The following is a 24,917-nucleotide window of genomic DNA, read 5'->3' as shown; positions in this document are numbered from 1 at the left end:
AAATCTTTTGATTTGGAAGGGACCTCTTGGTCCTGCTCCACGCCCTGGCTGCAGAATGGACATAATTCCTCCTACACTGGATAGGTTTCTAGTCTACCATCCATTGTTGTCAGTGGAAGAATGTTTTTTTGGATTTAACAGAGTAACAAAGTTCCTTCAATATTTAGCCAAGACCTTCCAAGCCGCAGCCTCTGCCCACTCCTTTTTGATATGCTCTTGCCAAGAGAGGTTAACCAATGCCAATCCTGATATGAATGCCCCTTCTGATATTCAGATTGATATTTTAATCTGTCTGTCCCTATAATTCTTTTCCTTAGAATTTATAAAACCTGGTTTTGATTATCCTTTGAAGTCTTCCTATCTCAAGACTCGCATATCTGTTGCTCTTTGGACTTTCTCAGTATGTCTGTGCCTCAAACCCAAAGTAATTACCTAAGACCTGGCCACAATGAAGCGGAGAAGAATTACCTTGTGGGTTTTTTGTTTGCCATTTATTTCTATCTTGTATAAAACACAAGACTGAGCGCAGAATTTGCCAACTCTCTATGCTGGCATATGCATTATATACAATTTGTTCAGCAATCTCAGGAGCAGTCAAACACCTGCATAATGAGCTCAACGCAGGTTTTGTGGTGAGGCGTATCAAAGCCTTCCCATGATTTACTTCAGATCAGTTAGGGAAGGTAAAAAAAATACCCACCAGACCTCGCCAGCAGATAAATCACCCTCCAGTGTCCCAAGGCTCATGAGCAAACCCAAACCCTGCCATCCCTATCTGCAGGGGAACGGACCCCACCTGCTCCAGGAAGGCTCCGAATTCCAGCAGTTTTAATCTGGAACAAACACGGCCTGTTGCCAAAACATCCCATCCTGCCTGATTTACAAACCACCCTGCGCTGGAGCAGCTGCACGGAGAGCCTAACCAACCACCAAAACCAGAAAGAAACCATTTCAGGCTTTTAACCTAAGCAGTTCCCTGCATAAACACCACTCCTGGCAGAAGACAGGTAGCGGCGGAGCAGACAACACTGCCCACCCTTTTCTGTGCATCCCTAGCTGTACATGAGCTCTAGGCTAACAGCAGCACCACAAAAAACTGATTTTTCTCCAGCTTTTGAGTAAATATTCCTTCTCCTTTCTGCCGAGGGCCCCAGCAAAAGCTGGTGATGATGGAAATGCACTACTCCCGACCTGAAGGTGAATCCAGCTCTAGAAATGCTCTCCCCTTCCTGCTCAAAACGAGACAGGCAACTCCTTGAGAGCAGGATTAGAGAAAACCTGAGAATTTTACTTGTGTATTAGATGCTAAGGCGTGCTTCACACTTGCTTTAGTCTCCCCAAACCATCTTTGACAATCACAGGAGTCATCCCAGGTCATACTACATTAACAGAACTGGAAAGGAAAAAAAAAAAAAAAAAGATCCACCTGCCTGTTTAATACTTTCAACTTCTGTAAAAATGCCAGAGTTTAACTCCCCCCCGCCTTGGGCAGGGGAAAGGAGAGGAGAGAGAATTTATTATTCTTGGTCCCGCAGGTTTACAGGAATCAAATTCAAGTTTCACTTCAACTCTTCTTTCTTCGTAACAACAAATAGCCTTTAAAGGGTTAGCAGAAAACCCTTGCTGGAGAAAACCCAAGCCGACAGTTTCTCCACATTCTCAACCTCTGACTTCCTAACACTACTACAGATGGTGGATCAATAAACAATTAGAATTGATCAATAAATAATAAAACATAACCCACTGCTTACCTTTGATGTACCAGGGCCCCTAACTGGTTACCTACTGTGGCAGAGAGAGAAAAAAGGAAAAGAAAAAATCAAAGCATTAGCACGGATAAACTAACTTCATCCCTATAGAAAAAAAGAGTTCTTACCATTTCATCAAAAAGAAAGAAAAGCAAAACAGTAATTTAGGTTCAGTGGCTGAAATGAATGCGTTATGTGGTACAAAACAGGAGGGGATTTCTTGATCAACACACACCATAGCCCAGTGTCCAGCTGAACACAGGATAGGGAATTGATCTGTGTCTCCCCATGCTGAGAGTCATGGGAGAAAATCCTGCCTGCCCAAATCCAAATCCCTCCAACTAAACCTCCCTCCTTCCCATTTAAACCCAAAGTAGTTAAAAAAAAAAAAAAAAAAGAGAGGGGATGACACCGGCTGAAGGGAGAGAAAAGAATTTTCAGGCAGCTTGGTATGTATTAAAAAAAGCTAAAATAAAAGCAGGGCAGATTCAGAGCTTTAGTCTAGGCAAAAAGCATTACGGATTGCTTGCACATACTTCTCTCTGTATCTCTTATCTGTGCTCCATGGAGCCCACTTACACGGAGACCTGTTAAAGGAATACATCTGTTAAGTAACCTCGTGGCACCAAAACTGTATTTTATTTTATTTTTTTTAAACACATTTTCCTGAACGCACACATTCCAGGCATATCTGCGATGTTAGCCAGTGGTCCACGTCTGATGAGCGCTCATCTCCCCAGCTGACAGCCCCCAAACAGACTTTTTTTTTTTCCCCCTACCCCCACAGATTAGATCTTTCTTCCCAACGTTAATGGGGGAAAAATATCATTAGACAGCCTCATGCCAAGTGGGAACACATGCCCTGCTGGGCTTCCTGCAGGACTGCGCCTGCAGCAACCCTGCTAAAAACCCACCATTTGGTCCTAACAACCAGTTGCAGATTATATTGCATGCCTGGAGGGCACGAGCAGAGAAACAAATGGGACTGGCCGGCAACGTGTGAGCTGCGATAATAAAGATGCTGTTCCCAACCACCTTGCAGCAACCTGCACATTCTTTGACCTGAAACAAATCCGCAATCAGCTGTCAGGGTTCGGAAGCAGACGTCTACCATGGTACGTAAAGTTTGGGGCCAAACACTTTGCCTCGAATAAAACAGACCCGAGAGAGTCAATAGTGTATTTCTGTGGGGTGTCGATATCTCGATAATAGGTCGGGACCAAAATATTGGCAGCCCGTGTATTTTATTACTCTCTCCAGTTCAGCGATAAGGCAACCGCTGCGTTATTGACTCCGTCGGATTGGTCTTTGCATATTCTCACCCTGAATATAAAAAGTCCTAATGTGATAACTGTCGATGCCGCAGCCAAAAAAGGCGGGTGATGTAATGAGGAATATTTGCCCTGGCTGATAAGCTACTACTGCAGAACTGAGCAAATATGGTAAAACTAATTCAGTATCTCACCATCTTGCCCCAAACAGCACTCAGAGTAATTTCTCCTATAGGCGGTAAGCCTTGTAGCTGTAGTACAGGATTGCCCTTGCCAGGACGAGGCCACTCATGACCCCAAGATGCCCAAAAGAGGGGTCTTAACACTACGAGGCCGTATTTAAACATCCACCTCGCATGGCCATTCACCTCACCAGCTCTCCTGCCTGCCTCTCACGCTGCAGCCGCTGCCCACAAATTACGAGACGGATACACATCCTATAATCAAACCCCGAAGTTCACGCAAGGAACGGAGGAGCCATCACTTTGTAACACGATCCTGTGCTTGGGAAAGACAACTTGTAAGGGGAAAGCTGCAGGGGCACCAAGTGGCACCAGCCAGGCAGGCAGGCAGCGCTGGTGGTGTAGGTAACGTGCAGCCCCCAGCTCGCTCTGAGCAGTTAGCTGCTCACCACCCCAGCCATATCCCCCTGCCTTTATTCACTTCTTGTACAAACCAGTTAAAAACCAGCTAAGCCACAGTAACTCGTGCACAAGAGCATCCCCTCCACGTGCCACAGACCTCTCCAAGAGCCGGGAAGCAAAGCAGGCGGAGACAACCAGGAGAGATCTGCCTGAAGTCAGATACAATTTCTCTCCCTTTGGGAGGAAAAAGGATGGCCAGAGCTCCTGGCCCCAACAATCTGCAGTTTGATTCCTTCTCTACCGTGCCCATTTTGCTCTGGAAGACAGAGACTGATGGAGAGGCGAGGCTGGGGCAGAAGACGCCTGCGGCAGCGCTGAGCTCCACCACCTCCCTCCCTCGCGCCAGGGAGGGGACTGAACTCTGACAAGCCACGTAGATATTTCCCCCTTTTACATCTATTGAGTCCAATTTAACCGTAACTGCAGTCATTTTACTGCAAATAAGGAAAAACGCTGAATAAAATAAGCACAATTTCCTGTTAATGGCACCTGCTGGTTGATAACTCTTCGCTCGTCTTTAGGCTTCACCTTTAACTGAATTGTACCTAACAGATACTCAAAACAAATGCAGATTTTCTTCCACCCCATAAAGCAGAGCAGTGCCTCCCACTAAATTTACGTGCATGATGGGAATTTACAATCTCATGGAGAATATTGCCGTGCCTAGAACAAAACCAGAGCAGCTCATCCCCCGGAAAGCAGTGGAAAAGGGCTTTATTTCATGCTTTCAGACTGGAATTGGATCATCGTCAATTTTAGAAAGCTACAATGAAGATACTAATTACTCTGTTGTTCATCATTAAATACTGGTGTGTTGTTTTTTTTTTTTTTTTTTAAATAAATGGCCAAAACTTATTTTCCTACCTGCCCTTGCTGTGAATCTTTAGAGATTTTTCCCATTAGATTTCCTTATTAATAATGGTGATGTGGAGAGTTGCAGTTCTGAAGGAAGCTGCCGTTTTGCAACACTAAACCTTTCGCCAAGAGTCCTGAATTTCTGTCCTGGTCCCACCACTGCTACTGATGGGTCAAGGAGCATCGCTGCTAACTTCTGTCTGCAGGACAAGGAGACAGGATTTCCTCGTGCCCACAGGTATTGTCATCAAACCAAAGTCAGAGCAAACCAATGCTGTGTTTGTACAGCAGGACCGTGTGATGCTCGAGTCCCGAGGCTCTCCCACAATCACGTCCTGTTGCACTAACACAGACCAACGTCATGTTGGATGCACCACAGAAGCCTGGAGAAGGCAGGGGTGGAGAGGTGGTGTGAGCCTTCCTTGGAGGGAAGGGAGGCTGCTTCTTCAACGATGGGTTTCACGTTAAATAAACTTATTAATTTGTGCTGGTAATTTAATGGACTGTTCGTGTGAAGAGAGGCCAGGAGCTGCTGTTGGCCATGAACAGGAGGATCTATCCTGTAGGATGTCCGTGTAGGGTCCCATGAACTGGGATCTATCCTCAGCAGCAGCCCCTGAGCGAGGTGCCACTGGGGTCTCCCCGCAGCACGGAGCCAACCCCATCTCCTGTCACCTCCAACCTCATTAGCAGGACAGGGAAACTCCAACTCCTCCCTGCTAATTGCACGATGACTATTTCCATTCTCTGGAAACAACCCTGAAGCAGCAAGGATAAAACAATCAGTCTCAAACCTCATCTAGACCAGCTCACCAGCACCAGTCCCGGCAGCTCACAGATTTTGAACGTCTGCTAAGGGAAATGCAAAAGGGACTCACATGTTCTGGTCCCCAGCACTATGACAAGACTATTTTTTTCCTGAAAATACTCTAAAAGCAGCTGAATTTGTTTCGCCCAGCACGCTGTCATCCTGTCTTAAGGCCACTTCCTAAGCTGACATCAATCAGCCGTGCCAGCAGCTGTTTACGAAAACAGACAGGCAGAATTAGATTTTCCTGGAAGACAGACGGTTCTCTTGTCACCTTAAATACTTCCACGTTCTCTGAATCCATTTCTCCAGCAGCATTTGGAACAGAAGTAATTTTCTATCAGCTACACGGGGGTAAGGAAGCAGCGAGGACTGTGCACAGCCACAGCCACACAGTGCACAGAGGTAAGCAATCCTGAGACTCGCCACCAGATCTGCTTTCGAGCTATCCAGGGTAGCAGAACGTATCCCAGTCCCTGCACTATAACATTTCTAGAGCATGATAAAGACAAATAATCACTTCTCAGTGACAACATCCCCAAAGCATAGCTCACAGCAGGAAAAGGAGGGAAGTGTGGGCACGCACTCCTGACTCCCCTTGTTCTTAGGACTGAAGATCACCCCGATAGGAAATGTTTTCCTAATTTAAGTGTCCTGTTAAAAGCAATTGCCATCTTTCAGATGCCTACAGCCCAAATGCTGCATTATAGGACTTGGCAGCAAGAGCAGGTAGCCCATGAGTAAGGCACGAATCGTACCACGAACACATGCTGAGAGAGAAGCACCCACTGCTCAGGGCTTCCTCTGCCAGGCTGCACCTTCCCAGGCTTCTTCAGAAATAAAACCCAAGGTGACCAAAGCAAAAAGAACAAACACTTCCCTCGCTCCTGCCCTGACAAGTTCGATTTCTCTGTGAGATTCCAATCCCTTAAAATACCACTTCCATTATTTCAGCTCTCCCCTAAGATCTCACGGATCAGATTTCGGGGCAGGCAGTGGGAAAAGTTACACAGCTTACAGATGCACGCGAAGGACCCAAGGGCAAACGCACACCTTGGAGCTACTTTGAGCCGCATTACAAACAGGGCCCAGTGCTGAACTACAGGGTGAGCGGGCACTTGTAGGTCCTTGCATCCCCTGAACCCCAAATCCGACACTCGAGAGCCCAGCCCCTCTGGATGGGGCTCCAAGAGCACCACCTGCTATATGGGATCGCCTATCCCAGTGCAAGAAACCAGCTGGAAGGTGCATTTATGGCCCAAACTGCAACTGTATTGACATGGTTTGTGTCAACACAAACAGGGTTCAGCAAGTAAGAGTGCTCACGCGTGGAAGTACAAAGTCCAACCCGCCCGCCACTGGGCATTGCAGCTACTTCATTTATTAAAAAATTCTCCAAGACACCTCGCTAAGAGGTCAGGTTTCTCAAGCTCAGTCTGCTGACACAATGAAACAACAGGGAGGGCTAATGCTTTGGGTAACTAGTTCCTAGAAGACAACTGGGATTCTTCTTTTTCAGGTGCAGCCACTTGGCTGAGCCACCCAGACAGCCCAGTGGGGTGCAGCCTTCTCCAAATTCATGCTAAAATCAAATATTATTGAAGGCAGTGACAAAATAGGCCCTATTCACGCCTCCTGCTGCAACAGTGTTTCTGGAATGGAAGGAGCACCGTAAGATGACATCATTTGAAGTGACGTCCACAATCAGACATTCTCCGAGCACTGCTCTAAGGAGAGCTGGAAAGGAAGAAGAGGCCAGGACATGTTTGCAAGCCATTTCTTTGCAGTCGCTCTAGCCTAGCAATTCAAACCACACTAAACACATCTGCCTGATCACAAAAAAAAGCAGCAAGTTTCACGGTTCATCGCCTGACAGCCAAGCACCTTCCCACACCGAAACCAGCACGAAACAACAACACGAGGCCTCCGGCTTCTCGCAAACACGGCGATGCTCCAGCTCGAGAGACGAGGGGCAGGGGCTCACACAAACCAACCCACTCCTTCCTACGACACCAAACCGAGCAAGCAGCAGCCTCCTGCTCAAACAGAGCCAACGCCAGAGAACAAAGTGGGTTGTGGCATAGGTTCAGACAGCAGTGATGCCAGCCAGCCAGAGGCTCCACATGAAAGGAGCGTCTGCCCGTGCTCCAGCAGGCTTTTCGGCACGAGCAGCAGACGTGCAGTGTTTTCAGCCCCTGCCTCGTGCAGCTTTGTGTCAGACAGAAAACAAAAAAAAAAGAAAACAACTTTCAAAATGAAGTGCTGGGAAAAAGCTTTACACTTCTCCTAAATGTCTCTGCAGGAAGGAATCAACCTGCAGAACTGGCTGGCTGAGTAAAAACACCAGACAAGGACGACATGGACACATTTTGGGGGGATAACCAGCCACAGGAAAAGGTGAATTCCATATGTACAGCAGCACAGATACAAACACTTTCCTTGTAACAGCACACATTAGATTTGTAAAGAAAAAAAAAAATTCTTGTTCCCAACATCAAGAAACTACTTATTTTAGAAGTGTAACAATTCGTACAACTCATTACATTTGCCAGATTTACCCAATAAATTATTCTTTGGTTGTAACCAGTGTTAACGCTTCAGAGATTTACGAATTCTCAAAGAATAACCACGAGAAAAGTCACACCTCCTATAGGAAGTTTCCTTCCAGCCCAAATCCACTTACATCCGTACCATTTCTCCTTAAAATTCACATAACAAGGCAAAACAATCAGAGCTCAACAGCCATTCATCTGCTGTGCTATGCCAACTGCTACCCATGGGATGAAACGGATATAACACTGCCCCTAGGCACTGCCAGCTCTCAGAAAACAAGGCTTGCCAGGGAAGGCCAGCTTGCTTGCACACACCTGGTACTGTGCACGCGGGTTCCAAGCAGCCCCCTCCCCTCCTCAGACCACCATGGAACAAGATTTAAAGTGCAGAGTTAGATGGCTAAACCCCAAATTCACGAGCTAAGAAAAGAACGGCCTCAAATCAGGAATACCAATGCCCAGGAGCCCCGTGCTACGCAAGACCAAACAGCACGGGGAGTCGTGAGTAACATTTCTGAGCACAAGCAGCATTGATTTTTTCTCAGCAGAGCCTGCTTACCTCCATCATCCAGGGGCCGCTTCTGCACTCCATAACCATAGACCGAAGGGTCCACGAGTGTTGTAGAATTATTCAAGTGAGGAATATCTCCGATTTTAGCAGCAATCTGTAAAAAAACAGAGGAGAAAAATACAGTTAGTGCATTTTTAGTTTCAGCCACCAGAGCTACCCGTTCTTTCTCCCAACAAAGCCTTCACCCCAGAGCAATCTTCTCCCAGCTCTTTTCTGTATAGGTGGCTTTATAAAAAGCCCTAAGCAAGCAGCACTTTATTTGTACAGTAACCAGCCTTCCTCTTGCCTTGGCTATTTGTTTAATTAAGATCACGTTCGCCCAGCTCCTCTTCCTGGTCACGAGTACGTATTTACTGCCTGCGATATTATATTCAGATTTGTTTGTTCGTTCAGCTGAGGAGCTGAATCCAGCAAAGAGCTGAGCGAGCTCCCCGGCTCCGTCCCGGGGAAGCCACCGCCGTGTAGGAGGACACAGGCTCCTGCTGTATCTGCGCACATCCAGAGCCCCAGAAACGCAGACGTGGGCATCAGTGGGGGTGAGGGGAGGGGAAGGCGAGGAATGTGAAGATACACAGCACAAGGACGGGGCTGGGAACTCCTCGCTGAGGGCCTGGCTCAGCCTGAGCTCACTGCACGAAGAATAAGCCACTGGGCAAGCTGTTAGCCCAGAATTAGCTGCAGTTTCCTGCAGCAGTCAATGCTTGAGTGGCTGTGTGTGCCTGTGCCTCTGCTCCCAGCCCTCAGAGGAGCACCAGCCATTCCTGGGGGAGCTGGGACACCAGGAGGACACAGAGGAAAGAAGAGATGCTCTGGCATCGCAGCGAGGGCACTGGGGTGAGCAAATAAAACAGGTGAGAGGCTCGCACTCAGTAAGAGTGAAAGCTGAGCTCGTCTCTGACACGTGGGACACACCAGGATCAAGCTGTCACCTGCTCCCCCAGCCAGGTCTAGAAGCCATACGGGTGCAGGACTTCGGGGCTGCTCTGAGCTTCTGCAGCCTTCGGGGCACCCTGGCACACGTAAAGGGCTTTGCTAGAGCAAGCAAGCGCAGAAGAAACGAGCTGCAGGAAAAAAAATATACATATTCTGTGTATTCTACAGCATTTGCTGCCTTTCCCAGCAAAAAAGAAAATCACCAGATATAATGTGTGCCTGGAGTCTGATCACACTCTATTACAGCTGAGATTTCACCGGAGAAGCAGCAGAAGGAATAGATGGAAAAAGAGCATTTTACACAGATGTGCTTTAAACGAAGGCAAGGGCAAACGAGAAATATAACTAAAGGTGGCTCTAAAATTTAAGTTTTATTGCAACAGAAAGACATCCGCAGTAACTCTGGTTGTTGACACCATCAACTGCTGCAGAGGAATAAACAACTGCCCGGGATGCAGAACCACAGGGTAGGGAAAAAACGCTGTTTGAAATAACCTCGGAAGATTGAGGGCACTGCTTTTAGAAAGAGAATAGAAAACATTCCCTTCAATGCCTCGCATGAAAAGGGCTCCGGGCTCCAAGTTTTGACCATTTTCTCATTCTGACCATTCCTTCCTGTCCTCTTTTAGAAAGGCAGCAACTTCGTTGGATCAGAAGTGCCAGCAGCCCGAGGATAAAATCCTGCCACTTTTCCCCACAGGATTTTGACTGGTTTTTGGACGAACAACTGAAAACACAACACCAGACCATGAAACCCCCAGCTGGACTGACCTAGCCCCCAAAAAGGACGAACTGTTCGGTCATAACCTCATTTTAGAGTGGCAGCCCCTTACCCACAGGCTTCCCCATCATGTTTGGGATGCAGAGGATTTTAGTGAAGGTACAAAGAGCACAGGTGTCTCCTGACTACTTCAGTGCTGAAAAAGACTTAAAAACACATTTTGTAGCCGTCCGTTGACAGCTTTAACACCGTAACATCCAACCCAAACACACGCCAAGAGGAATTGTGGTCAGCTGTAACACACCCGGGCTTATTTTGGAACATTTGATTGTAGAGTGCCCTTTGTGAAATCTTTCTGCTAGTGGTTATTTACTCAAAAAAAAAAAAAAAAAATTATAAGATGTGGAAGTGGCGAGCCGAGAGTTTGGAACTGAAATCACTCACCGCACGCACATGGGGTAGGAAAAAACTTTGTGGATAGCAGGAATTGGCCTAGAGAAGGAAGCTGGCATTATGAAGGTGTGAGCAAACATCACCAGCCCCACGGAAGGCTTTTGGCTCCGAGCTTTATAAATCCCTGCTTGTGCTTAGCGCACAATTATCTCCCCAGCACAGAAGCCTCAAAGTTAGAGGACAGAACAAGAGAGGCGATGCAATTTTCACACTATCAGCTTTTGGGATGTTTTTTTTTTTTCTTCCTTTATTGAAACTTGCACCCTTATCTCCAAAGCCTCCCAGCTGCCACGGGATTACACGCAGACGACGCGCCACCTCCCTCCAGCAGGAAAAACACCCCGCAAAACCAAGAGTTAAGCTTCCACAGCAGACACAGCCGTTAAAATCTATATTTTTTAAACTTCTTAGGTCTGACCTACAATGGGAACCTCCGTTTCCACTACAGGTTCAGCGGGGAGATAAGCACAGAAGTTAGAACAGAGCAAAAGTAAGCAGACCTAGCCCTTATCTGAGCAGATGACCTTGAGTGCCGTACTGCTAGCCACAGCTTTTGTCCCTCTGCATGTCAGGCTTTTTTTTTTTTTTTTTTTTTTTTTTTTAACCCAGCGCATCCATTTCACTGAGCTCTGAAATACGCTGGAAAAAGCATCTCTACCCCAGACCCGTTTCTGCACCGAATCCCCTCACATTAAAGCTCTCCAACGAGCATTTTAAAGGACACGGCATAAAGCTCGACTACAAATCTGCAATTGTAAAGCCAAGAATAACTAAATAAACAAGATTTGCCTGAGGCATACATGTTTTCCTAATACCTTACGTTTCTGTCCTCCTATACCTTCACCACCCTTTAGAAGTGGTGCAATACCCAAACACTTTTAGATATGGAACTTCTCGGCTAGGCACAACGGGACTCGAGCACCAGTGTCTGCAGAAGTCAGCTCTCAAAAGGGCCTCGCTTCTGGGAAAGACCTCTCCCTGCTGTCCTGCAAAAGAACAGCAAGCAGGAAAAACACCAATTTGAGATATTAGCAGGATAGAAAACAACAAGGCGCTGGCATCGGACCCGTCAGTGCCTCTGCCACCCTTCCCATGCAGACAGAACACTCACTTGCATGGTAGCAGTTCCCCCAAAGCTCTGGAGGAAGCAGCAAAACCACCCCCAGCCATTGAAGGTGCATCCCACAGGTGGTTTTCCTAATTGCAAAGATCTAAAGCTTTGAGGATGACCTGAAAAAGTACTTTTCTCTCTGCCCTTTTGGAGTAAGTCTCAAGGTCCCTCTCTCCCTGTGGAAATCAGAAGTTGGAGCCTGCCACCAGGAAGGCCTTTTAAACACACGGCCCGTTGGCTCTCGGGAGGCCTGAGGACGTTCGCTCCCTTTCGAGGTACCCAAGCCACCTCGCTACGTACGGGCTGCCAAGCTGCAGACTCTCCTCTTCACATCATTCTTGGAAATTCGGGTGCAGAGAACGTACGGGAGGTTACAGGAATGCCACAGGTAGGAAAAGGGAATCACCAGGTGCTGGAAGGGCACACACTGTACAGGGAACGAGTCTGCCACGAGGGAGAGGAGAAGGTAAGAGCCAAGCTCTGTCACTGAGAACAAGGCCCGAGGACAGTCCAAGAGAAATCCATTTTTATCTGGGGTCCTGGCAGCTCTGCTTATTGTTTTTTACTCAGAAGGAGAGCAGACATCCTTTCTCCTGCCCCAAATGCCACCGAGGCAGCCTGTGCCTCTGCGTGCAGATCGCTCACACCTACAACCCAAACATCATCCTCTCACCAGAGCCGTGCTGCAGAAGCTGCAGCAGAGCCCGGCTCAGACCTTCAGCATTCACCTGGAGAAGCCCTTTTCGATACGCCTCATATATTGAGGAGTACACACACACACCCCCCAAGAAAAAAAACCTCCAACCAAGTCCTTCGAAAGCAACGTGAGTCATTTCCTCCGGCGGTGCTACAGATTTCTTACTCTCGTGTTAGCTCAGGTCCCGGTGTGCTTGAGAGCAGTCACCGTGATTGATCAGGGAAGTCTTCCTTGCCTTGAATTATTTAGCTATTAATAACTAAGCAGAGGAAACCACAGCTCAAGGTTTGGGTAATGGCTCTCACGAGAGCTGAATTGAGCCAGTTTCATTACCAGCCTTCAGTGCAAAATTAAACTTTGGGAGAGTTCAAATGTCAAGGCAGGGATGCCGGGCCAACACAGGAAGCAAGAACTGAGACTGCCGTGTTTTTTCTTAACCCCTCTCCCTGCTTAAAGCAGAAACAATATTCAGAGAAGGCTACAGCACAGGCCAGGAGTAAAAGCTGACCTCTGTGTAGCAAATCAGGATGGGTCAGGCACGCTACAGCATTAAATGTGGTCAGTGAAAGCTCTGCCACCACCTCCAGAGAAAGGCTAGGTGTACCTGCCTCTACACCCCGCCTGATTCTCAGCCAGGGCAGCCAGGTGAACCTCTCTCCACCGAGCACTCCCCAAATCCCACTCTCATCCCCCAAATACTAACAAAAAAAGAACATTCAAGAGGCAGCAGACAACTCACTGCAGAAAAACGTAGGCACTGGGCTCCCAGAACGAGTGCAGAGAGCACATTTCTCACCACACTTGTCTCTAGCGTGGAAGATGGGCTGCTATGCCCACAACTGGCAGCTCTGGACATTTTGACAGATTTCAGCTCAGACCGTTGTCACACGCTCAGGGAAACCCAATGTATTCTTTCAAATATAATGAATTTCGGAGCAGCAAAATCGGAGTAAACGAGCAGGGCTAAGTTACAGAATTCTTTGATATTCCACCTCCTTCGTGCATCAACGTGAGGCTCCCCAGCCCACCCTACAAACACAACAGGTATTGCCACCGATTTTTGGATAGCCCTGAGTTAGCTGAGCAGAGGCGTCCCACTCAACCTGGTACCCATCAGACAAATGCTGCGTGCTGTGACGCTTCCAACACACTCACAGAAAGCTTTCAACACATCACAACTGACCAGCGAGGAACTGATGATCTCCTCGCACATCGGTCATCGCCAGATTATTCAACAGAAAGCCCGCAGTAATATCATCAGATACCCTGGGATGTTTCTGCGACGAGAGGCCTTCGGTTACAGGCGACCAGGTCAAGGCAAACACAGCTGCAACCCCTCTCGATTGAACTGCACGGAGCAGATAACCCCGGGCAGACAGCGCAGCTCTCAGACATCGCACGCCGTCAAGGCCACGGGGCTTTGTGAGCCACCGAGGAGCGACACCTGGCCTCACCTGGGGGGCAGCTAGCACAAAGCTCGCCTCCTGCGGTACTTCTAAGGCAGAAACAAGCAGATGAAGGGCGAATTGGCTCGTGAGCTCTTCTGGGAAGGTGCAGGGTGCTCCTCTAGAGCAGCCAGCGCCTCTGTACGTTTGCTGCAGATGGTGCAGAACAGGCTTTGCTGCCACACTGATTCACCAGCGAGCTGCGAGCGACGGTACGCCGCTCAAATCCCTTCAGGAGCTCCTAGGGTCCGCCTTAGCTCCTTCAAAGTCTCTCAGCTCAATGAGAAAAGCGAGCCTGGGAAACAGAAGGCGAGTCTCCCTGCCTGGCCTGTAACACTGGAAGGAATAAAGTCAGTGTGCTGGTACTGCTGGCAGCACGGAGCCGTGTCCCACCTTGCTCCCACCTTGGAAACACGAGCAGCAGGGACAGCAGCAGCCGCTCGCTTCTGAAGCCTCTTTCCCCAGAGCACAGCGCAGGCAGGACGCCAGACCTGGGGTGTGAGGCTGGGACACCCCAAGCCCTGCAGAAGGCTGCCAGTTAAATCCCATCTCACCTCTCACACTGCGAGCTGCCATCTCACCCCTGTGACTGCTTGGGACACCCCTCACCTCTCCCTCCACGGAGAGAGGAACCAGACCCTGCAGCGGGCCTTGGGGGCTAACCCAAAGCCCCCTTATGACCAAAAACCCTCGGGAGGGCCCCTTAAGGCACCCTGGGGGGGGCAGCGGCGGGGCTGGGACACGAGGAGGGGAGGACCCGGGGCCACGGTGAGGGGCCTGGTGTCACCCAGAGGGGACCCGGTGTCACGGTGAGGGGCCTGCTGTCACGATAGAGGGCTCGGTGTCACGATAAGAGGCCTGGTACCACCCCCGGGTACCCCGGAGCGGGCCCTGCCCCGACCCCGGGGCCGCCCCCAAGCCCGTCGGTTACCTGCCGGACCCGGTGCAGGGCATCGGCGAACCCCTCGGCCTTGATCCCCACGGGGGCCGGGCTCTGCCCCTGCGCCAGCTCCGCCATGGCCCGAGCCCCGCTGCCGCCTCCTTCCTCCTCTCCTCCTCCTCCTCCTCCTCCACCGCCGCCGCCGCCGCGCCGTCCCGCCCGGGGACCCGCACCCGGAAAGGGAAAGAGCCCCCCGCTTCCGGCGGAAGTGGGGCGGGAACCGGGGCGGGAGAGGGGCGGGGAAGCGGGGATGGGGATGGGATGGGGGGGGGGGGAGCGGGAACGGGACCGGGAATGGGGCCGGGGCTGGTCCCGGTCCCGGTCCCGGTTCCGGTTGTAGGCACCGCGTGCCGAGGAGCGGGGCCGTGTCCCCGTGTGTGCAGCGGGACGGGGGTGGCGCAAGGAGCAGCCTGCGGGCCCCTCGGGGACACCGAGCCACAGAGCCCGCACTGAGACCCCACAGTGTAACAGAGACACCACAAACACACAGAGACCCCAAAGAGCACCCACAGAGACCCAACAGTCCCACAGAGACCCCACAAACCCACAGAGACCCCCAAAGAGCCCCCACAGGGCCACCCACCTACCCACAGAGACCCCACAGATGCCCCACAAAGCCCTGACAGTCCCACAGAGACCCCACAGAGACCCAACAGAGACCCAACAGTCCCACAGAGCCACCACAAACCCACAGAGTCCCCCAGAGAGCCCCTACAGAGCCACCCACCCACCCACAGAGACCCCACTGAGCCCCAACAGTGCAACAGAGACACCACAAACACACAGAGACCCCAAAGAGCACTCACAGAGCCCCAACAGTCCCACAGAGACCCCACAGAGCCCCCACAGAGCCTCCACAAACCCACAGAGCCCCCGTGGAGTCCCCCAAAGAGCCCCCACAGAGCCCCCCACCCACCCACAGATCCCCACAGTGCAACAGAGCCACCACAAACCCACAGAGACCCCAAAGAGCCCCCACAGAGACCCCACAGAGCCCCCACAGAGCCATCCGTGGCATGGGCTGGGCTGGGGGCAGCTCACGGATCACCCACCAGCCCCCCCCAGGGCACAACGCCTCCCCCCATGCCATCTGCCCAGAGCCCCGTCCTTGGGTGCTTCCAGAAATGGGGCACCCACAGCCACCCTGGCATCCCACAGCCACCCACACCACACAATTCCTTCCTTGTGCCACCTAAACCAGCCCTTGGGTTACTTAAAGCCATCCCCCTTGTCCTGTCACTGACCAGGAGACCCTCCCCAGCTTTTCTGCAGCCCCCTGTAGGCACTGGAAGGCCACCACGAGGTCCCCCCGGCGCCTTCTCCAGGCTGAACGCCCCCAGCCCCCTCAGCTGTCTCCTCACGAGAGGTGCCCCAAGCCCTCAGCATCCCCATGGCCTCTGCACCCACTCCAACATCTCCACTGCTGCAGGCCGTGAGCTGAGCACAGTGCTCCAGGTACATCCAACTCATCCCAGGGCCGGTTTCCCAAAGCTGCCAGGCCAGAGCATTAAATTCAAGACTCAAACCATGACCCAAATGATGCAAGTGCCGTGTTTCTCCTCTCCATCTGCCCGCACCAGTAGGGAGAAATCACTGGGGCTGACGAAACCACCTGGTGCCCCTCCAAGGTGGTTCTCACCCGAGTACCAACATTTTCTTCAAAAGACGTTTAGATGTAGAGCTTAGGGATATGGTTTAGTGGGGACTGCTAGCGTTAGGTCAGAGGTTGGACTCGATGATCTTGAGGTCTCTTCCAACCTAGAAATTCTGTGATTCTGTGATTCTGTGATTCTCTTCTCGGATCACTGTAGTTCTTATTCTTATGCAAGATGAGCGTTTATGTTGGGAACAGGAGCATGACTTGATGGGGTTGGATTTAAATCAACCAGATGTGTGCGTCTGCATCACCTCAGCGTCACCAACACCTTCCAGCCACGATGAAAGCTATTTCTCCAGCCACTCCAGAGAGCACCCAGGGCTTTGCTTCTCCCTTTCTTGCACGCAGGCAGATACTTCCCCTCTTTGCAGGCTGTGCAGGCAGAAGGCTGTGCCAGGAGGCACACGTTTGAAGGCTGGGTGTGCTGGGTGAGCTTCAGTCCAGGCTGGGCACAGCCGGAGGAGCTCATCCACAGGCTGGGGACAAGTCACCGTCCCCAATGCTTGGCCTGGGAGCAGAGTTGGGCAGCGTGGGGCAAGGAGATAGGCCAAGGCCAGGTAGAAGATGCAAAGTGGTTTTCCCAGGGAGCAGAGCATCAGCTCCAAGGAGCATCTGAGACACAAGCCCAGCTCCCCGCAGCTTTGGGCACCATTCGGGGCCGGTTTCCAGCCCACCACTGTCCCACTTGGAGCAGGCACTGGTCTGCTCCTGTGGGCCACTACTCTGCGTCACGGGGGGCTGCTTCATAGGAAAACTACTCCAAAGCTGGCTGCCCTGCTCAGGACTGGCTCTGGGAGCCAGGTTTTGGCAATGCCAGCACCCAGCAAGGGGGGTGGGTGCCTCCCGGGGCTGCCTCGGCTCACCCCAGCTGTGAGGGTGCCAGGAGGATGCAGCCAAGCCCCTACAGCAGATGGGGCCACAGAAGGGAGTAAGATGGAGCCAGGCGAGGCGGTAAGAAGACATCAGACAGCCATTGAAAAGGAGGAAATTACAGGCCTTAAACACTCCCAGAAACAAATTTTTGATGTAAATCTTCCTTTTGAGAAAAAAAAAAAAAAAAAGGAAAAAGAAAGGAGTGATTCTACGCCTCCATCATCCTTCTCCCCCCGCTGTCCCCACTCCGAAGACACACACACCTTCACACACGCACACACACTGAAATTAGTTTTGACAGCTGAAATTCTCTTCTCATCGGACGACGTTTGACAGGGTACTTAAAAAAGGAGAGGAGAAAAAAAAAACACACACAAGAAGAAGAAAAGGGAAAGTGGTTTGGTGTCGCGTGTGGGAGGCGGAGGGGGGTGATGGGGTGGGGGATTTCAAGTGATACAAGGCGCATAATTCAGGCTTCTTGGATTGCAAAAGCTCCTCTTACCTAAAGGGCCTGCTGCCTTTATTTTTATCCAAATGGCTCAATTACTGCAAAGCCCCACAGAGAAAATTATGGATGTTTGCCTCTATTTTTCTCCCCTTGTCTCGACAACTGTAGATATTTTGTTTTCCTTCTTTCCATCTCTCTCTTTTTTTTTTCTTTTTTTTTTTTCTTTTTGGTGCTGGTGGGTGCGGGGGTGGGAGGTGGCCAGGGACCGGGATGGGGGCTGGATGCGGGGGACGTGGGGTGAAGGATGGGGTGCTGAGCACGGTGGCCCTGCCACCGTCACCCAACTTGTTCCTCTCCCCATTTCCCACCCGTCACCTCGCACCTTTTGCTCCTCGTGTCCCCCTCATTCTCTCCCTCGCTCTTACCCCGTTTCCCACCCTGCTCCTTTCCTCCAGCCCTCTCCCCCTTCGATCTCCCCCCACCTCTCCCTCCTCTCCTTCCCCCGACACCCCCTCCCTGTGCCTCTCAAAGCCACCATAATAGCAGCTTGTTTGGCACTTCACTTGGTCTCAATGAGAAAATTCCCCCCTCTCCCTCTTTTTGCCTTCGTTATTTCCAAACCCTGCAATAGCTCCTTTGCTCAGGGCTGCGGGAAGTGCCCATTTTTCAACATTTTTCTTTGGCTTATGTTTGTCATCCTCTGAATTACCGCACCGGGGAGTCCAGTCAGCCCGACACCGGGCCCTGCTATTCACGCCTCTCCTGCTCCTTGAGATCATGTAGGGAGAAATTAGTTATTTATTTCGAGCACCACTGCAGCGCACTTCCCAGCAGAAGTGTTTGCTTGGATCCCCGCAGGAGCAGGAGGCTCCGCAGGGACTGATGGCTCTGGCCAGAACCGTGGCCAGGGCAGGGCAGGGGACGTGTCCCCCCGGCCAGGAGGGGATGGAGAGGGTCCCCCCCATGCTGAGCTCCTTCCCTGAGGCTCCTCCTGGAGCAGATGCTCCCTGTGGGAGCTTCCAGGCCCCCTTGTCCCACGAGGACACTTTATTATCGTGGTGTTGTTCCCCAGGGTGTGACGGGTTGCAGGAGCACATGCGGCTGGGGAAACTTTGCACACCAAGTGGGAATGACCACAGCAACCCACGGGACTCTGCTGGGTGCTGGAAGGCCGGGCAGGTTTGGTTGGTGGAGGAAAAACCTTGCTCCAGCACAGCCTGTGGTCGCTGGACCCGGTGCCCAGCTCAGCTCGCTGGGTGCAGACCAGCTCTGGGTGCGCAGGAAAGGACACACCAAGGGCACCGCCTCGTGCCACCAGCACATTTTGCTAACCCACCACAAGAAATCCACCAAAGCAAGGATTTTCCCTGCTGTGGCAAGGCCTGGAGGCAGCGAGTCCCAGCCCAGCACGTGTGTGGGTCTGCAGACAGCTGGGCTGCAAGGGTGGCACCGCCACCGGCCACGGTGCCATCAGGACGAGGGCCTGGCCAAGCTGCAGCTTTAAAGACCGAGGAGAAGCAGCAGGAGGATGAAAACGCCAAATTGGCCCAGTAGGTAGACCTGCTATTTAAGTGCAGCGGAGAAGTGAGCGCGAGGAATTACAGGAGAGATGATAGCGCCCTGACAGCTGCCATTTCCCACCGCCAGCCTCCCCTAATGGAGTCCTAATGTAGTGGTGGGCTCCTCGCTGACAGCCCAGCCCCAGCCGGGGCTTGTCTTTGTGCTGGTGACAGATGGGACAGTCCGGCAACAAACCTGTAATCCTCTGATTTCTGCCGCCTCCGCTTAACCCCTTCTTCCCCCGCCACCCGCTCGCTGCCCAGGTGTGCAACCGATGGGGCCCCCCCCACCACCCCGCTGCAGGACGCCAGGTCCCTGCGTCCTGGAGGACAAAAATGAAGGATTTGGGGAGTGGGTGGCAGCCTGCGGGTCCCTCCCCATCGTTTGGTGGCTGCTGGCAGGTGGCAGGGCTCAGTTTGGGTACCAAAGCAAGGCAGAGCTGACTGTGATGTGGCTCCCTGTGGGGAAAGGAAAAAGGCAGAGCACATCCTGGCCAGGTTCCCCATCCTGGCTGGGTTCTCTGTCCTGGCTGGGTTCCCCATCCTGGCCAGGTTCCCCGTGCCGCTGTGCCCGGGTGACATTTAAGCGTGCAGGTGAGCCGGGGCAGGTGTGCTCCGCAGCTCTGCACCCCCCCGGGGGGCTCTGGGCTGCCTGCCCAAAACGGTGGCCAGGGGCTGTGCCACCAGCCGCAGGGGATGCCGAGGGGGTGGCAGCAGGAAACGCTGCCAAAGTTTCCTGGCAGGAAAAGAAATGCTAGTCCCTGAGCTTGTCTTGCAGCTCCGAGGGAAAAGCAGGCTTGCTGCAGGATGCTGTGACGCAGAGGACAGGGGCAGAGGCACGCTCTCTCCCCCGGGGATACAAGGGACAGATTAAACACCTGGCGATCCGCTCTCCCCCCATCCCACCACCAGGATGGGCCCAAAAGGATCCCTGGGGAGAGATTTTTGGATGCTTCATTAGGCAAAGGGTCAAGCCCCTCCACCTCCATCCCGGCACTGAGCATCTCTAACATCCAGCTCTGTCACCACAGGATCTCACGCACCAGGCAGAAACTCCGCAGCCCTGCAAGGTCCCAGCTCTCCCCTCACCTCTTCACCGATCCCCCTGCAGCATCCCTGCCCTATTTGCTGCTGGGGGAAGGAGTTGGGACAAGGCAGAGCTCTGCTTGCCCATCCTGCTGGCACACGCAGGGGGACTCCATGCTGAGCCCTGCTCCGCTGCGCTCCCATCCCTTGGGCAGCCGCCTGGGACCTGGCCACGGACACAGCAGATAGAAAACCCCCATCCCAAACCCCTTCCCCTACGGGAGAGGAGCTGAGCCCACAGGGCTGATCCCGGGGATGCTGGGGGCTTCGGACACCCCCTGCCCTGCAGGGAGCCCGGTGCTCCGGCAGCATCCGAGCCTCCCCGGCAGGAGAGCGAGCTGCAGCGCACGCAGGTACTCGGCACAATTAGCCAACAAGTGGCTGTTTTGTGAGGGATTGTTGCTGATGTGTTTTAAGTGGCTTTCTGAGTGGAAAATGTTAGGCGCTGGAGAGGCCGGCAGACAAAGGGGGGGATGCATTAGGTTTTATTGGTCTGGTTTGCACACATCTGACATCACTCTATTAAGCAAGTTCTGCCCGGCTTTGGGGAAAATGAAAAATAAAACGAGGAAAAAAAACAAAAAAACAAAACAAAAAAAAAAAACGGGGGGGAGGAGGGGGGGGGGGGACGAGGGCGCGGGGAGCGCGAGCGATTCAAACAGGCAAGCGGGGGCTTAATAGCAGGAGACACTGGAGCAAACTGTGTCAACCAGATGGGACCCGGGTGCTGCGGGAGGAGAGGGGAATTAGCCAACCCGCGCTTTGTTCCAGCAGAAAGCGCGGCCCTCTCCCCCCCAGGAGCTGCCTACGTGTGATATAATACAGCCCCTTTCAGCCGCTAAGCTGGCCAAGGACAAAAGTCACCGATAAATAGCGAGAGGGAGAGGCTGAAAGCAAAAGGCAGAGCTGCCCACAGCCCCGCTCTCTCCTCGGGCCGCCCGGCGCGTGCGCGGCCCGCGGGCAGCCCCGGGGACTTGTGCCAAGGATGGAGGTGACAGCGGGGGACGAGGCTGGGCAGGGACACCGGGCATTTAGTGGGGCCACTGTGGCCGTCCCCGTTTTCTCTGCCTCGGTTCCCAGCTGGGGATGTGAGAGCGGGGACCTCGTCCCAGAACTGGTGGCCCTGCCCAAGGCCACCGCCTGGGGACACCGAGCCAACGTGTGCGTCCTGTCCGAGCACCAAACCCCTGGCCCCAATAAAATGGTTGAAACACCAAATTTCTCACCCAGCCCCAACTTTCCCTGCAGCCTCGTGCTTGGAACCACGGCCCCATCACCACATTTCTCCCTGCTCCACGTCACGAGGAGCCTTTTCCCCTCCCGTCCCCCTTCTGGCACCCGGACACGTCTCACTGGGAACCACAGGCTGGAGTAAGGAGACCCCAGAAATCCCAGTCTGAGCTGAAAGCTGTGGCCAGAGAGGGGGTGGGGGGCAAGCACTAAACCAGCCACAGCATCATGCAAACAAGCAGGGGCCCAGCCCCTGCACCCGGAGGGGGCTGACAGAAATATCGATCTCAAAAGGACCCCGGGCGAGGCGCTGGGTGCGAGGGGGGGTCAGGGAGCAGCGGCTCAGCTGGCGGCCCCTACGGGTGGTGTGGGGGGACCAGGGTGGGCAAGGGGAGTGCTGGGGGCCTGGGGATGCCCCACGCGATGCCGAGGGGCTGAGGCCAAAGTGCTTTCGCCAAGGGGAGGTAAAACAAATCGATGAGGGGCCGCCGTGACACGCTGACCCTGGCGCTGAGCCGCGGCTTTAACGCCTGCCCGTAAATGTGAGCGGGGCTGGGGGGCGCGGAGGCAGATGGCCGGGTAGGGGGGGTGCGAGGGGACACTTGCTGGTGGGATGAGGAAGGGGAGAGTGCTCCCAAATTGAGTGGAGACCCCCGGGGAGGGGAGGCTGGGGAGCCCAGATGCTGGCACGGGGACGGGTGCAAGGAGCAAGGTGCCCCCCGCAGCCGAGCATCGCTCCCCAGCTGGTCCCTGCTCCTGGGCACGTGCCCTGCTCCATTTGGGGGGGCTTCAGGGGACACCCCAAGGTTTCTCCAAGCCCATTGCTGAGGGGAAACGTCCCCCAAAAAGAGCCGTGCGCAGGGCTGGGACAGGTCTCGGTTTCCAGCCCTCACCTCCCCGCTCCCACCTGCTGAAGCGAGGGCAGGAAGGCACCAACGGCCGCGGATCCTATTACCGGCGGCCAACAAAACCTACAAAACCTACCTGTCCCTTCCCAGCCCCTCTCCCACCGCCCTTCCCCGGGGGAGGGGGGACACAGATCCGAGGGTCCCCCCCTGCCCGCCACGATCGAGTGACCAGATGGACACCGGCCTCGCGCGGCAGCTCCTCTGTGGGTCCCTTGTCTCCCCGCAGCCAGCTGAGCTTTGACGCCCTGTCCCCCCGGGGCAGCCTTTTGTCACGGGGGCGCAGAAGGGGCCCCCCGCGTCCCTCTGATCCCCGCCACCCCCCACCCCAGGCAGCATAAAGCTGGCTTTCAGGGACCCCCGCGCCGGCGTTGGGAAACTCCCGGGGAAGGAGCAAGGGCGCTTCTTGTTAAACGGGGAGACAAAGCCACCTTGTTAAGGGGTTTACAAAGGCGACCATCTCCCCCCCTCGCCTGGGAAGCCAGTGGCCGGCGGCTCCCAACCACACCAGGGGGATGCCTTTCCCTCGGATAGATGTAAATACTTCAGAGCCGTGCTGGGCTGCGGCTTGGGGCACCTTTGGCACCCCCCCCCCCGTAGCCATTTGGAGCTGAATCTCCGAAGGAAAAGGGGGTCCAAATACCCATCCTGTGGGCTCGCTGGGTTTTCCCACAAACACGCTGCTGCTGCTGGTGGCTGTGCCGCAGGGGAGCAGCGTCCTCGGTGCCGCGAGGCTGCCACCTGCCCCAAATTACAGGGTGGGCAGTAGCACAAGGGGATTTTCTCCCCTCCTTTAGGATAGGTGGGACGAGGACCCCCCCCCCCAGGTCACTTCGCAGATGGGGAGATGCAGCCCAGCAGGTGACAGGGACAGGGTCCCATCGGGACAGCCCAGCAGCCCCCAGCCCATCACCGCTGACCTCCCCGCTTCCCTCCGGCAAAACGCCGCCCCTTTAGCTCTCGGGGACCTGAGGATCACATTTTCCACCTAAAAATACACGTTTTAAGCAAAATCCCAGCAGCCTCAGCACAAGCACTCTGTCCACCCCCAGAGTTTCCTCCGAACCCCTGTTTATTCTCACTGCCTTCTGTAAGAAGAGCCCCTGCTCTGAACACTCAGCGGGACCTTTGGCACAGCCTGCGTGGGACCTTCCCCTGCTCCTGCAGCACGGGGAGCAGCGAGGGGCAGCTCAGCCCCCCCAGGACCCTCTCCCTTCGCAGTTTTGGGGGGGCTCAGCACATCGCAGCCACGTCCAGCCCCCCCAGGCCCCGCTGCCCCAACCCGCACGTTGTTCGGGGTTGTTCTTAGCAACGCCTGCTCTAAAACCCACGTGCACGTTAAACCTTAAACCCGGTAATTACCTCTACCTCCGGAGAAAGGGGAAAATTGATTTTGCCATAGTGATGCAGCAGGCTGCAACAGCCGGCATTGGCTGGCCAGCTTTTAAAATCCAGGTCTGCACGGGGACGGGCAAAGATTGCCCTGGAGAAAAGACCTGCCCCGGGCTGGCTCCAGCCTCTCCATCCCTGCCTTCCCCCTCCTGCATCCCCCCAGCCCCATAGGGCCCCGCTGGAGCGAGCTGCCCACGCACGCACCTGCCAGCAGTCCCCAGGGATGAGCAAATCCCCGTGGGGTGAGCCCTGTCAGGGAGCAAGAGCGTTGCCAAAAAAGCCAAATTATCACCAAGGAGCTCTCTCGCCCCTGCTTCTCCCTGCGGCACACGCTCGCCTCCTGCCTCCGCTTGCAGGTGGCACTTAGAGGGGACCACATCCCTCCTGGCATCGTCCCCACAGCCTCCTCCCTGGGGAAATGACATCCCTGGGCAGGGGGACCAGAGGAGATGGCACCTTGTGCGCCTTGAAGAAGCAAACCTGGCCACCCGTGCCATGCTCCCGAGGGCGGTGCTGCCACCCTGGGTGCAGGTCCCTCTCCAAGTAGCCCTGGGCCACCTCTCGTGGGGCTCTGCCAGGCTCAGGGCAGCTGTCCCTGGCTGTGACCGGCCGTAAATTGGACTGCTGCGGCTTTAAAGAGCTGTGCCTGCTCCTTGGCTTGCTGCAGGGCTGGTGGCAGCCGGGAGAGCCGAGGACACCTGCGGAGATCCTGTACAGCTGGGGAAGATTAGCCTTTTCCACTAGACAAGACCCATTACCATGTTCCAATATACCATCACTTCCGCTAGGAGAGCCCACAGATGAGATATCGATTGCGGTGACCCCAGACGAGCCCTTCCCTGGAGCCTGGCAGGGTTGTGGAGCAGCCCCACGGCACGGCACCCATGCAGGAGGGAAGGAGCAGAGGGCAAAGATGGGGTGTCCAGAATATCACCCCCTTAATGCTTCTGCTGGGGAGCTCCCAGGTGGTTTGGGTGCATCCTGCTGCTCCCCCCGGTGTTTGTTCCTGCTGCTGGCC

The 24,917-nt window shown here is 53.7% G+C and overlaps 1 protein-coding gene across 3 annotated transcripts in view; it reads right to left on the bottom strand.

Annotated features, from left to right (window-relative positions):
• Positions 1 to 14,876, bottom strand: part of FUBP3 (far upstream element binding protein 3) — a 39,236-nt gene extending 24,360 nt beyond the window's left edge. For 2 of the 3 annotated variants that reach the window (XM_084493992.1, XM_084493994.1), the window contains exons 1-4: positions 14,741 to 14,876; positions 8,438 to 8,543; positions 2,285 to 2,335; positions 1,752 to 1,785 (exon numbers count right to left, since the gene is read on the bottom strand). In XM_084493992.1, the coding sequence (XP_084350118.1) occupies positions 1,752 to 1,785; positions 2,285 to 2,335; positions 8,438 to 8,543; positions 14,741 to 14,827 (278 nt within the window). In that variant the 5' untranslated portion in view covers positions 14,828 to 14,876. The remainder of the gene's footprint in view (positions 1 to 1,751; positions 1,786 to 2,284; positions 2,336 to 8,437; positions 8,544 to 14,740) is intronic. The other variant, XM_084493993.1, reaches the window with a different exon arrangement.
• Between the last annotated feature and the right edge of the window lie 10,041 nt (positions 14,877 to 24,917).

Source organism: Aythya ferina (genome assembly GCF_964211825.1).
Source record: "Aythya ferina genome assembly, chromosome: 20".
NCBI lineage: Eukaryota > Metazoa > Chordata > Aves > Anseriformes > Anatidae > Aythya > Aythya ferina.
This window is presented reverse-complemented; position numbering and strand designations above follow the sequence as displayed.